The 13,610-nt window shown below is 35.0% G+C and overlaps 1 protein-coding gene across 6 annotated transcripts; it reads left to right on the forward strand.

Annotated features, from left to right (window-relative positions):
• The first annotated feature begins 606 nt into the window (after positions 1-606).
• Positions 607-13,308, forward strand: LOC114313935 (cholesterol 16,22-dihydroxylase CYP90G4). Of its 6 annotated transcripts, XM_082902363.1 has the most exons (13): positions 692-877; positions 1,492-1,576; positions 4,093-4,404; positions 4,587-4,737; positions 6,171-6,257; positions 6,693-6,850; positions 6,950-7,099; positions 7,568-7,600; positions 8,739-8,891; positions 9,748-9,999; positions 11,254-11,514; positions 12,686-12,922; positions 13,069-13,308. In XM_082902363.1, exons 6-13 carry the CDS (start codon positions 6,725-6,727, stop codon positions 13,237-13,239), a joined length of 1,383 nt encoding a protein of 460 aa, XP_082758489.1. In that variant the 5' UTR covers positions 692-877; positions 1,492-1,576; positions 4,093-4,404; positions 4,587-4,737; positions 6,171-6,257; positions 6,693-6,724; the 3' UTR covers positions 13,240-13,308. The 6 variants fall into 6 exon arrangements, with proteins under 6 accessions (XP_082758492.1, XP_082758491.1, XP_082758489.1 ...); XM_082902362.1 differs by lacking the exon at positions 4,093-4,404; XM_082902366.1 differs by lacking the exons at positions 4,093-4,404; positions 9,748-9,999 and having other exon boundaries at positions 607-877.
• Positions 13,309-13,610: the final 302 nt, after the last annotated feature.

The following is a 13,610-nucleotide window of genomic DNA, read 5'->3' on the forward strand; positions in this document are numbered from 1 at the left end:
AAAATTGTATTGTTGAATTTTATTTTGTAGTGAAATACCCATTGATGAATAACTTCGATATTTTGATTGAAATAATTTGGGAAGTGTCCAATGGTTTTTTAATCTTTTAAGATGGAAGCTGGGCTAGTGCTACTGAATTATCTAGTGACATGAAACTGATATATATTGAATAAAACTAAGGAAAATCATTGGCATTTACTTCTTCTTTAGATATGATTTAGGTTTTCTACCTTTTTAGATATGATTTATTAACCCCACCTATTATGGTACCAGAATTTCTATCTTAAAATTTATGTCTCATGTTACAATGGACTTTGAGGCTTTGTTTGACATCTCTTATAAGTCCGTTTTATTAATAAATAAATAAAAAGGCTTTAGGTTATATGGCACACCCAATTCTCGCCAAAAAACTAATTTTAGCCAGTTATAAAAGCATTTGGAGAAATAAAAAAAAATTAAGAATTTGCCAAATAAACTAACTTTTTTAGCATTAACTTTTTTATTGGCATATTTTAAGTTAATAAAGTGATTTAAAAAATGAGTGCCAAAGAAAGCCTTAATTATATAAATGCATTTGAAATTCTCATATTCTGAAATGCTCATTACATTATGCAATTGAGTGAATGTATTAAAGACAATAAATAAGAATTTTGAGACAAAAAATCTGTCACCATGTATATAACTGGCCATAACTCTAAATTACATTAAATGCCAAAATTCCCATATTATCTATCAAAACAGAACATGCATAAGTAGTTCAGGACTTCAAACACAAACTACCTTCATTGTGGTTTCTTGATCATCAGGAATGCAATAGTTACTCTCTTTTGACCAAGACCAAACCAGCTATAATTTGGTGTGTTTGCTCCATCTCCTGGTAAGTTTTACCTGGTCTTTTGTGTTGTTAGGTTAGGATTCCCCTTTCATCATGCATGTTCAATATTGTAACCCTTTGAAATTCGAAATAACTTAAAAGTATATTAGAGTTATGGCTGGTGATTCATACTGATGTCGTCCACTGGCAACTCGTTGATGAACTAATTTAGTGTGATATATTTCCCTGCAATGCGTTGTAGCTACAGCAATCAATCATAGCCATGCATGAAAGTAGAATAACATAGACATAGAAATTGATTACTCGTGAAAGTAGAATAGCATAGTCATAGAATTTCTCAAACCTCTTATCTTATTTTATTCCTTGATTTTATTCCTTGAATTTCTCAAACCTCTTATAAATTATTTGCCTTCGGATGAAAACCCAAGAGACCAGAAAAAAGTAGTTTTGGTGAATCAATTGGCTTGCAGTTGGTGAATGTGGGATATGAAGTTTGTGCAGATGGCCCCACACAAGTGTTGCGGTTTTTAATAAGTTACCAGTCCTTTCTAGTAATATTAACTTTTATAAAGATGCCTTGGCTTGTGACATCCTCTTGAATCACAATTGTGAAAATCTCTTCTGTAAATACTATTGATCTTCTTGGTGTGATGCAGAGTTCTTGATATTATGCGGAGAGATGCAGAAAAAGATCCTGTAACTGATTCGAATGCATCGCGTGCTAGGCTTTTAATTAATCAGGTTCGATTGCTTCTCATGTTCATTTAATTCTTATGGTGTTTAATGCATGTATAAGATATCGTACTGAAAATAGATGCATTGAACTTGTCAAAGCCACAATAATTCTCTACCACTCTTTATTGATCTGTCCCTTTGTTGTATGATCTGTGATACGTTCCTGTGATTATCTGGTATACAAAATGATCTGAGCCATTGCTGCTAAAGTGTTATCTGTTATTGTGGTCTGGTATACAAGGCACAAGACTGCTGTTGTGGATAAGGCTGTTGTTTCTGCTATGAAATGCTCCAGTGTGTTCTGGTATACAAGGAAGAAGACTTCTAAGGATAAAAGGCTGCTGGGTGTTGTGTTCTACTGCTATGGTTGTTTGATTTGCTGTGTATTTCTAAGGTTATTTGATAAGGCTGCTGCCTAAAGGAAAAGTTGGTGCATTATGTATTATCTTAGAGATACCATACCCATAAAGATTGTCACAACTCCATGATGTTTGGTGTTGTGGGGCAGTTGCTCAGTGGTAATTTTGGATTGAGTAGGGCTACTGTTGCTCCTGATGCTGGTTTTTTGGGCTAATCTTGAAGTGCAGTTGCTGTGGTTGGTCTGAGGCTGGTGATTTGTGGGGTAGTTTTTGGTCAGTTTATTGCTGTTTGATCTGTTTTGAGCTGTCAACTAGTTTGGTCTGTTTATTTCCACCACCAGGATTTACACATTTGGCGACCACTTTTGCCGACCAAAAAAATTTTGGTCGCAAAAAAATGACATTTGGCGACCAAATATTAATTAGTCGCGAATGATCATTATTTTTGGCGACCAAATATTATTGGTCGCAGAATGTTATATTTTGGCGACCAAAAAATAAGTTGGTCGCAAAAAGTGGTATGCTTTTGCCGACCAACTATAAATTTGGTCGCGAAAGGTCACATTTTTTTTGGCGACCAAAATTTTGGTCGCCAAAAAAAATGTTGGTCGCCAAAAACTTATTTTCAGCAACCAAAAAAAATTAGTCGCCAAATTAGCACTTTTAGCGACTAATATTTTAGTCGCCGTTGATTGAGATTTGGCAACTAAAAAAATTTGTCGGCAAAGGGTACATCTTCTGCGACTAATCTGGTATTTTGGTCGCCAAAAATTTAGGAGGGAATTTTGAAACGTGGGGCAGGAATTGAAATTTTTGCACTAGGAAAATAGAAAAAAAAAATTAAAAAAAAGCCCTGTCCATCTCGCAAGCTCCATCGTAGGTGTAAAAACTCCAGTCTATCTCTCGCAAGCTTCTCTCTCGCAAGCTCCATCGTAGGTCTTCGCTCTGTCCATCTTGAGCTCCATTGCAGATCAGTTAAGATCTACATGCTTCAGTAGATATATATCTCAGACTTCTTTGCTTCACCAACACTCCAGTCTATCTCTCTCTCTCTCTCTATATCTATATCTATATCTATATGTAGAGAGAGAAAACGCATAGTAGAGAGAGTAAGCAAAGGTACAGATCTAGATCTGTGGCGTATGTGAAGAAGATGAACTCCATTGTAATGGCATCAAAGATCTTACTGATTGCGGTCTTCGTCTTCGATGTCATTGCCTTTGCGTTGGCTGTTGCTGCTGAGCAGAGGCGAAGCACTGTAAGCTCTGTTCCAATGGAGTTGATGTTGTGAATTGAATTTTAATTGAAGCTCTGTTCCAATGGAGTCAACTTTATCTGTAACAACAACAACACTCTTCATTTGTCGTCTACACCGTCCGATTCATTGCCAATCCGTGTCTCTTCAACTCACACGACCTTTCAATGGCGAGTCTCAGAGATCAAACGCATTGAATTCAATCTCTCATTCCCCAAATTCGCTCACGACTTTGTGTTCTGTTTGCTCTCGCTTGCACTGTACTGCTTCGCTCCCTTCCGCAGCCGGCGGTGACACGGTGATTTTGATTTGTCTCTTTTCTCCCTCTTTGTCTCTTTTCTCCGCGAGATTTTGATTTGTTCTTTATAATACTCGTTCAAAGGTTCCGATCACTATTGAAACTCATAATCTGTAATTGGTCTCTTTTGTTTTGATCGATCAATTGGTATTTTTGGGTTTAGATCCTTTGTTGCAGATCGTTCTTGTTTCAATTCCAATTTTGGGAATCTGATTTGGGTTTTACTGAATTTTTTGTTGGATGATTGTTTAAAGAATTTTAATAAATTATTCGATGAATTATCCCATTTATGATGTAAATATTTGGTTGTGGACAATTTGCTTAATCGTCAGAGGAAGGTATCCCCTTTTATCAATATTGAAATTGGGAAGCTTTTTAGAATGTTTTGGGTTGATTATAATAAGTTTGATTTCCCAAAAAGATTTGCTCTAAAATTTTAGGTTTTGAATTACCTCAAGAAGGTTGAGATCTGATTACTGGATTGATGGCTTGTTTGCATTACCTATGTAGAGGTTTTGCTTCAAATTTCATTTTATGACTTGATGGGCGGTGACACGGTTGGCCCTATTTAATGCTTCTTATTTTGATAAATGTTTCTCATATTTTACAGGTGAAGGAATAGGGAGGTCTATTTGCATTGTTGTATTCAGAAGGCATTTGGATTTTGTTTCTAGAAGAGAAAGGGGACTGACTCGGGGAGTCAGTGTAACTTCACGGGCTTAGTGTCCTCTCTCATCATCCTTCTTTATCTTGTTATTATTTCCACAAGGGTTATTTTCTTGATGTAAATGCTTAGCAGAGTTGGGTTTTGTTGATGAGCTTAGAACACTAGGTGGAGGGTTTTATTCTATTAAGATAGGTTGACACTGGTGATTTGGGTGGAGGATGTGTAGCGAGCGTGAAGAGGATTTTGGAAAACCAAGTTAGTAGGATGTATATATATATATATATTGTCATCCTTCTTGTTCTTTATATTTTCTAATTTCTCTATTTGGTTGCCTACAAAATGTTCCCTCTATTTATATAAAGGGGAAATTAGTGTTCAGTGTAAATTTAGAAAAAATAATTTACATATTAATGGAGGGTTTTCTTATGATCTCATAGCAACAAATGAGGACGATTCTGTGAAATTACAATCATTGACAGAGTGCATACATGAGCGGGCCAAACATCCTCCTCTGAAGAAGTTTCTTCTAGTTCCAAGTGATTTTGTCAGTGCTGTTGGGCAGCTCAACTTGCAAATCTGCATATAGAGGTATCATGTTTTTCCTCACATCTAAGGAGGTCATTGTGTCGTTTTAAGGTTATTGTAGATGTTGTGAACTTATAGTTCATTTCCCCTGGGAACTGACTTGGGTAATTGGGGTTTTTGTTTGTTTTTAAGTTAAACTTGCTTATTTTATTTGTAACAGAAACCTTTTTATGCTGTAATTGTCAATTTTTATCTTTGCTTGATTGGTCGTGTGTCTCTTGGTGGCTGATAGTTTTTATTTTTGTTGGTATTTTTTGTTTCTTATTTTTCTAAGTGAAAGTAATTGGTGCACAAATAAATTGCAGGAAATGTAAATGAGCCCTAGGAAAATTAGCACTGGAAATGATATGTGTGTGGGCTCACTGATTCTATTGATATGATTTGGTCTGTGTTGTCAGTTTTGGTATTGATAAATTTATTGTTGCACAGGCTACTGATAAATTTATTGTTGCTCAGCTGAGAGAAAATTAGCCTGTGATCTCGGTGTTTTTGTATGTGTTGTCAGTTTTGGTATTCTATTATCTGCACTACTATTTGTCCCTTGGACTATATTTGTCCCTTCAAGTTTTCATTGAGGAAACCTACTTTGGATTTCTGGGTGAACTGTGTCAGATTCGTAATTATTGTGGTTATATGCAATGCTGCTGCTTATATGCAATACTGCTGCCATGGAGGTACATATATTATGACATGTTGAACCAAGCTATTTTTAGTAACATGTAACGTGAAGTACTTGATGTTTTTAGATGTTCTTTTCCTCAGGCACTTCCCATATTTCTGTATAGTCTAATCACAGCTTGGGGTGCCATCCTGATTTCAGTTACATTGATACTTCTATTCGGAGAGGTGAGGGATTTATCTTAGGCAACATTTCTTTAGAAGAGAGCTATAAAATTTGGAGCAGGTGGACAGCTGCTTGAATTTGCAGTGCAATTTATGGTTTATTAGGGTATTCGTGCCCGATTTTACCCACTTAAAACTGATTTCTTATCCCTGTAATTTGCGACATGGGCAATTGAGGTGGGAATGTGTCTGCCCATTAGAAAAAGTGCTTATTAGAAAACTTGAGTTATGTTCTTGTAGCATGGATACATTTTCTGAAGAAGTGCTTTTAGAAAACTCAAATTTATTTTTCGCATCATGATGTTTCAATTTTCCTGGTTAAATCAGCATGGTGAATTTGCATGCGCTAATTACTACTAGTCTGTATGAACAGATTATACAACAATCTGTTTGTTCTAGATATGGGTTGGCTATTGGTGCAGTTGTAGCCCCATTTGTCTGCGTTCTTGTTTTGATTTGTTTTCCTGTAGCATATCCAATAAGCAAGGTACTTGTGTTTGGTCGGCACTATTGCATTGCATTAGTTAAGCAAATTCATTGGTTGGTCTTTCTAATTAGTCTTCTTGGCTACCCTTATTCTCTGTGATTTTCAGCTATTATATTTTCTGCAAGGACATGTACATGTAGCACTTTTCCGTAGAGCTGAGTTGAAAACACTGGTTGATTTGCATGGTAATGAGGTAAGTAGCTACATTTCTGAAAGTGTTATGAACTAACGACATTTTTTTATTTATTTAGGATGCAATTTGGTCCATCCCCCTCCCATGTCCCTACTGCCCACCCACCCACCCACCTACACCCAAAAGAAAAAAAGGACAATAATGTTTTTCCATCCTGTTATTGAAGTCCCTCAGTGGCCTTACTATGCGAAATTTGAATCTCTATGTTCTTATAAGTTATAAGTACTCATCAAACATCTTTCTCTAGCTATATTTGTATTGTGTTTTCTCAGCCATTGTTGTCTTCTCTTGATTCACAAAATTAATTCATTCTTTGTGTTTCATTAGTGATGACAATATTAAAAGTAGCTATCAATTTATGTGTTTCATTAGTGTTGCCAATTTAAAAAATATCTGTCAATTTCTGTATGTGTTTACTTTTTTCATGTAATGCAGTTATGTGAGGGAAACATTGGGACTTTGGAGGAATGGACCGTGGATATGATCAAGCTGCAGTGCTAAACCCTGGGAACAAACCATTAACACAGATTACTGAAGATGATTCATTTAGAGAATTTGAATTCAGACAGTATCTTTTTGCCTGCCAAGCAAAGGTGTGCAAGACAAAGAAGTAGGATTAACCTAGTCTATGGCAAAAAGTTATTAATGTTGAATGCTATACTAATTAACATTCTTTGAACTTGGATTTGCAGGATCCTTGCTGCAAATTTATATGGGAGGAGATGTCTTATTTGGAGAGATGGTGGAAGGATGCCTCAGAAACTAAAAAAGAATCTTTCATCAATCTAGTGAAGAATGCACAGTTAGAAATTGTTGGAGGTGGGTGGGTGATGAATGATGAGGTAAAATCCGCAAACATGTGGATAGTTTGAACTTGCGTGTTTCACCTCTGGGCTTCCTTATAAATTTATTTAGGGTGTGGGTTTGAATGCAATTTCATGAAATGCAGTTCTATTGGCTATCGTTTTGTGCAAGCTAATTCATCACCATCTTCAAATCAATCAGAGAATGTGCATTGCCATGCTTGTGGGGCACTAAAAAATTGCCACTATTGTGCTATGTTCTTTCTCTGATGTACTAACTCCTAGTGCTCTGACTGCAATTTATGAAAACTTTATTCAATGTCTTTGTCTCTGACTGAAATTATACATCTGAAAATCATAATACTAAGATTGAATGAAGTTATTTACATAATCTTAGACTTATGCTAAGGGCTAAAGGAATTGATCTTTCATTTGTTCTCTCAGGATTGTTGGGCAATTGTATATTGAACAAGCTTGACTTACTAAATTTGAGACAACTTTTTGCAGGCTAATTCACATTATTTTGCTATCATTGAACAGGTATTGAACTCCCTCTTCATAGGTTTTGTATAGACATAAAATTTTTGGTATCTAAATTGAGTAGTTAATGCATTGAACAATCTACATATAGTTTTTTGATCTAAGGCCTTATGGTGCTTTTAACTGAAGTAGGCTATGTAGATTGCTTTGCATGAGGAGATTATTAATAGAAATTATTATGTTGGTCTGATTGTCCCCTATACAAGTATATGACGAGTATATGAATTGTAGATTGCTTTAGATACCAAACACAAGCTTTTAAGTGGTATACGAGTATATGACGTTGAGATTTATTTTTTTATTTTTTTTTTAAACTTGTGCTTGGTATGTAGTCTCACCAAAGGTTTTTAATCCTTGTTACTAAGTACATCATCTTTCCTAACATTTTTGGGCACCCTCGTGCTTCTACCCTTCTGATGGAAAATTGAGCCTTCAAAGGAAATTATAGTTCAAAATGCAATTAATAACAATCCCTTGAATTTTAGACTGAAACAAAGGAGTAAAATAGTTCATTCACCCTTTCAAAGTGAACTAGGATTTATGTCCAATTTGAAATGATCCAGTCCCTTTTGAATGGGCCATTTTTTGTTTGATATCTATCCAATTTCTTAATATAGGTTATAAATTGGACTAAATTGACCCAATGTAATAAATTAATGGATGAAATTGGTAAAATTGAAGCTACATGACTATATTGAAACTAGAGATATATCACAGGTATAATCTGTTTCAGGCTTTTCATGATGTTGCCACATCATTTTGACATGATTAGTAGTTTGATTCTCTTTGTTTTTAGCGATTACCAACTATTGAAAACTACACCAAATCCCAACTATAGAATTTAAGCTCCAAATCTATTTGTTAAAACCAAATAAAATCAAAAAAAGAGAAGCATGTTACTCTATCAACCTTTTTAGAGCTTTTCAGAGAATAAAAGATTATTTTACTGAACCGAAAGACTTTCAAAAAATAAATCGAGTTTGAAAGTTTATATTATGGCAAGACGACAAGCAAAGAAGCCTATATAAGCACAAGTTATTTTATTGTACTGCGTCATATTAAATATGGGTGTGTGTACATATACATATATATGTTATATGTGGTACAAATGCTTTAAATTATTGAGAAGTATCTGCAGTTTACTTTCAATCTAATGACCAAACATATCATGAGCCTGGATCCTGGAAAGCAAGAGACAGAAGAGCTGAAGAAAGAGTACATTACTTTCATGAAAGGAGTTGTATCTCCTCCTTTGAACTTGCCTGGAACACCATACAGAAAAGCCTTGAAGGTAACTCATGATACGAGATTTGATCCGTTAGATCTTAATGTCCTTAAAATTTTTGTCACTCTATTTTAAGTATATTCTCAATCACACAATATAGCAAAAATCTTGAAATAGAAAGACGATCATATAATTGAGAGTACATTTGAGATAGAGATTTCGACACAAAATATCTCTTGTCGAGATTTAACTACTTGAGTACTATTTGATTGAGAAACATAAAAGGAGGAAATAGGTGGTGGTTAGATAGAAAATCCTGTGGGTATTACATGTTTTTTGTCTACTTTTGTTCTACGTTTGGCTACTCCGAATAGGTGGTGGTTAGATAGAAAATCCTGTGGCCCGCTCAATCTGCATCTGCCAAACTGATCGCATCCATCCGTCAATCCGCACGGCCCCGTTCAATCTGCATCCACCAAACTGATGGACGGATGCGGATTAGTTTTTTCAATCCGCCTAATTGTAGACAGATGGTAGATAGGATACAACCTAACCCAACCCAATCCACAACCACCCCTACTTTTATCTAATTTAGACAATAAAACAGGGGCCAAATGAAAATATAAAGTTAGGCATATTCATCCTATATAAGAGTTGATTACATTTTGTTACACTCAATTATCATTAAACATCATTTTACTCACTTCTAATTTTTAAACCATATAAAATTTGATTTTCTTCAATCCTTCCAGATATACTCGTACGGTTTTTATAGTAAAAGAGTTTAAATATATGATATTTTGACAAGTAAAGTAATATTCAATAATAGTTGACAGGTAAATTAATACACGTAAAGTGATCAATTCTTCCATATTTATATTCTTTTTTTTTCTTTCTTTTTTTTATTTTTTTTGATTAACAGTCTCGATCAACAATCCTTAAATTCATAGAGGAAAAAATGGAAGAGAGGATGGAGAAGATGGGAGAAAAAACAGAGAATTTGGAGGATGATGATCTTTTGGGATGGGCATTGAAGCATTCAAACCTCTCAAAGGAGCAAAGTTTGGACTTGGTACTGAGCTTGCTGTTTGCAGGCCATGAGACTTCTTCTGTTTCCATAGCTTTAGCCATATATTTCTTGCAAGACTCTCCCAATGTTGTTCAGCAGTTGACCGTAAGTAAACCATATATACACCACTAAAGCTTTCTCAATCTCTATGAAAAATATACTATACATAAACTACTTTTTATCATATTTTCTAATAACTTATTGGTTAGACACAAAAGACTTGTGTAAGTAGGTGAGTTTGGGCATCGTTTATTTTTTAATTTTTTATAAAAAGACGTATAAAAAAATAGAAAGATTATGTCATAAAAATAATCAATAAACCAATACATTACTGATTTTAGTTTTTTATCAGCTCCAAATCTCTAAAAAGGTTGATCAGATTTTCCTTGAGCTACATTGCCCTGAATTACAACAGCCCAACAGTCAGACCAAACACAATGCCTTGACCTGTAGCAGCCCTTCATCCAAACCAATCCCCAAGTTTGTTAAAACCAACACAGCAACATAACAGATCAAAACAGATAAGATATCAGAGCATCCCTTCAAGCACCAAAACAGAACAGGCAAGTCAGATTTGCCTTGAGCTACAAAACCCTGAAATACCACAGCCCAACAGTCATACTAGTGTCATGTTTTGGGCCTATAATCTATTACCAGTTACTTGAGAAGGTGAGCCACCAGATTAGGTGTAAGATGTTATTAAGATGTTATCATTACGCATTTAATTCAATTAGGCACCAACCATAATTGTGACAACTGATTGGAAGAGAATAGCTCTAAATTGAGCCTGGAGCAACTATAGCATGCATGGAGGGTTGTTAGAGGAAATAAATTCCCACATGAACTACCTGGATAAGTTGCATTGACAAGAGAGGAAGAGAGAGAGACATGATATTATCATAATAACTAAAAGAAATAATTACTCTTCTGCTATCTTTGAAGGTATAATACTCTTATTTGGCCTGTATGTTCTTCCTTAGTGGTTAATTATCTTAGGGCTCAAACATTTTCTTAAACTAAAACATGTTGGCTGTGTTTCTGTCCATATTGATCGGTTGAACTAGAAACTTGTTACAAAGACCTAGAAGGGATCAGGTGAATAGGTAGAAACTGATGAAAATGAATTGTTAACATGAATGATGTCGACTTTCCCAGTCAGTATTAAGTGTATGCTTAAGTAAGAGGATATGCTTGGAAACACAGTTAGTATTAGTTTGGTAGCAGTTCCATAGAGTGACAGCTGATTTGTGAAAAAAGAAAATTTTGTTGGACAACAGACATAACAATGAATTTATTTGGCATTTCCATTTCTGCATTGCTGGACATGATTTTTCTTATTTGGGGGTTTTCATCTTGCAGATTTCTAGATCAATTGGTGATGTTTATCTAAAGAAGGCTGAATTCAACAGGGAGCCTTTGTATGCTAAGTTTCGCCTCCGTGAACCTTTTAGAAGGCCAATATTAAGCGCTGAACCATCAATTTGTGTGCATGAACTCCAACCAGATGATCGATTTCTCATATTTGCTACTAATGGATTATGGGAGCACCTTAGCAATCAGGAAGCAGTAGACATAGTACAAAATCACCCTTGCAATGAAAGTTTATCTTTGGCTCTACATGTTAGTGAGTATTTTATTTGGCAGTGGATGAGTTCTTAATTCTTGGATGCTACATAATACGATATCGAACTGTTTAGTTCTTCATTATCATCACCAGTACTGATCTTGTGGCCTATATTCTTTTTTAACATACCTAGAACCATTGCTTTGGTTATTGCTAAAAAAAATTCTGATGTGTATTGGATGTTAGGTATGTATTTTTTCCCGTTCTTACTATTCCTCTGTTTTTCAATTTATTATATTAATGATGTAGTTAATATTGGAATTTCTGCTTGATTTTCTGATACAGCCTTCCTAAATTTTTCATGGTCAATAACTGGGATGGCACCATTTTTATTAAAATCATGATCTGAATAACATCCAAATCAGCATAAAATCAGTATTATAGCAAAATTGCAAGTAGGATAGTGTAGGATCTTGTAGAATCATTGAGCCAGTGATTTTTTTTTCCCTTTATTATTTTAATATACATCATGTTTAACGGTCTCTCTCTCTCTCTCTCTCACACACACACACACACAATATTTGATCTGATCCACGAGACCCTGAACTTATCAATCTGTCATAGGATCCTGATTTTAGCAACCATATGTGTTTACAAAAGCATGCATGATTCACTAGTGGTTCTGTTGCACTTGGTTGTATTGGACCGACATAAAATAGCAGTAAGCAATTGCTTCTTCCAACTTTTTTGTTAGCCAGTTACTGATTTATTGACATATGAAAATAGCATTAAGCAATTGCTGCTGCACTTTTTTTTTTGTCTTCTGCTATGAATGCATTGGTTGTCACTAGCAGTTCTTTCCCTTATATTATGTTATGGTGCTTATATGGATAAGAAAGAACCATGTGAACCAGATGGGTGTTGATTCTCCAGATTTTCTAATTTTTTATTGAGAGTTAACCATGGCTTGGGTTTTCAGCTCTTTATTGATGGTTTTCTATATTGTAAAAATTGACTTGGAGAATGCATTATACTAAAAGTGGCACAACTTTTGTGCTCTTGCCATTTTCTTATTAATTTCAAGTGGGATAGTTTGAATTGACGTGTGATACCTGAGATCATTTAATAGTGTTCATGAGTCAATCATAATATTTTTGAATTTAAGCTTGGTTATCTACTTTGGTTTATGTAATTTGATTGGAGTTTCCTCACATTCATTTTAAACAGGTTCCTGGTCAGCGGTATTGTCCACCCGTGGAAGTCTTTAAGAGTTGCTGCAGAGAAGTTAAAAAAGGTTGTGTGAGACCAAACAGCTCCCGGTATTATCTCTCTTTTGTTGATCAAGGTGGAGAGGGGAATCGATCAGAACCAGTAGAACCTCATCTGGTAGTCCAAATGGACACAGAGAGTTCTGTACTGTACCAGAAAACCTGTCTCGACTATTGTTTTGAAAAACCAATAAAGGTGAGAAATTTATAATACATTCACATACGTAAAGAGCATTGCCTCGACTATTGGGTTCCAATTTCTCTATTTCGTTTATTTTTTAATTAATTTTATATATTTATCATGCTTCTCTGATAAATTTTTCAATTCTGTTTCTTTATTAGGTGCCTTACATCACTACTGCTTTGATGGATGCGAAGCTTGGCACGGAAGGCCGCAAGGATCTTTTTGATTGTCTATCAAGGAAACTTAGTGGATTAAGCAATTTTCCTGATGTTGTAAATCTGAATTATGTATTGTTTCAAATTGTTATGCGAGATGGATGTGACTTGTGAATGAAAACTTAGAATAGTAATATTGTGTCGAATGTTAATGATTCAGTTAATTTGAATGATGTTTTAAAATTATAGGTTTATTATGGATTGAATGAATTATTAGGAATTACAGGTGTATTGTTTTCCTGCTTTGGCGACTAATTTATTAGTCGCGACAAATAAATAATTTTTTTTTCGCAAAAAATGGCAATTGCCGACCAAGAGTTTTGGTCGCAAAAAATACATCTATTGCCGACCAAAACAAATTTGGTCGTGAAATCTCACTTTTGCCGACCAAAAGTTTTGGTCGCGAAAAGAAACAAATGGCGACAAAATTTTTTGGTCGCGAAAAGTGATAATTGGCGACCAAAAAATTTGGTCGCGAAATGTGA

This window comes from Camellia sinensis, chromosome 13, assembly GCF_055761805.1.
Source record: "Camellia sinensis isolate YWXY chromosome 13, ASM5576180v1, whole genome shotgun sequence".
In the NCBI taxonomy this organism is placed as follows: domain Eukaryota; kingdom Viridiplantae; phylum Streptophyta; class Magnoliopsida; order Ericales; family Theaceae; genus Camellia; species Camellia sinensis.

Excerpts from the sequence above, each read along its gene's own strand:
- LOC114313935 (XM_082902365.1), top strand. The coding sequence starts at position 6,725 with ATGGACCGTGGATATGATCAAGCTGCAGTGCTAAACCCTGGGAACAAA. Across the intron at positions 7,100-7,567 it reads GGTGGGTGATGAATGATGAG|GCTAATTCACATTATTTTGC; the intron begins GTAAAATCCGCA and ends AACTTTTTGCAG. Across the intron at positions 10,000-11,253 it reads ATGTTGTTCAGCAGTTGACC|ATTTCTAGATCAATTGGTGA; the intron begins GTAAGTAAACCA and ends TTCATCTTGCAG.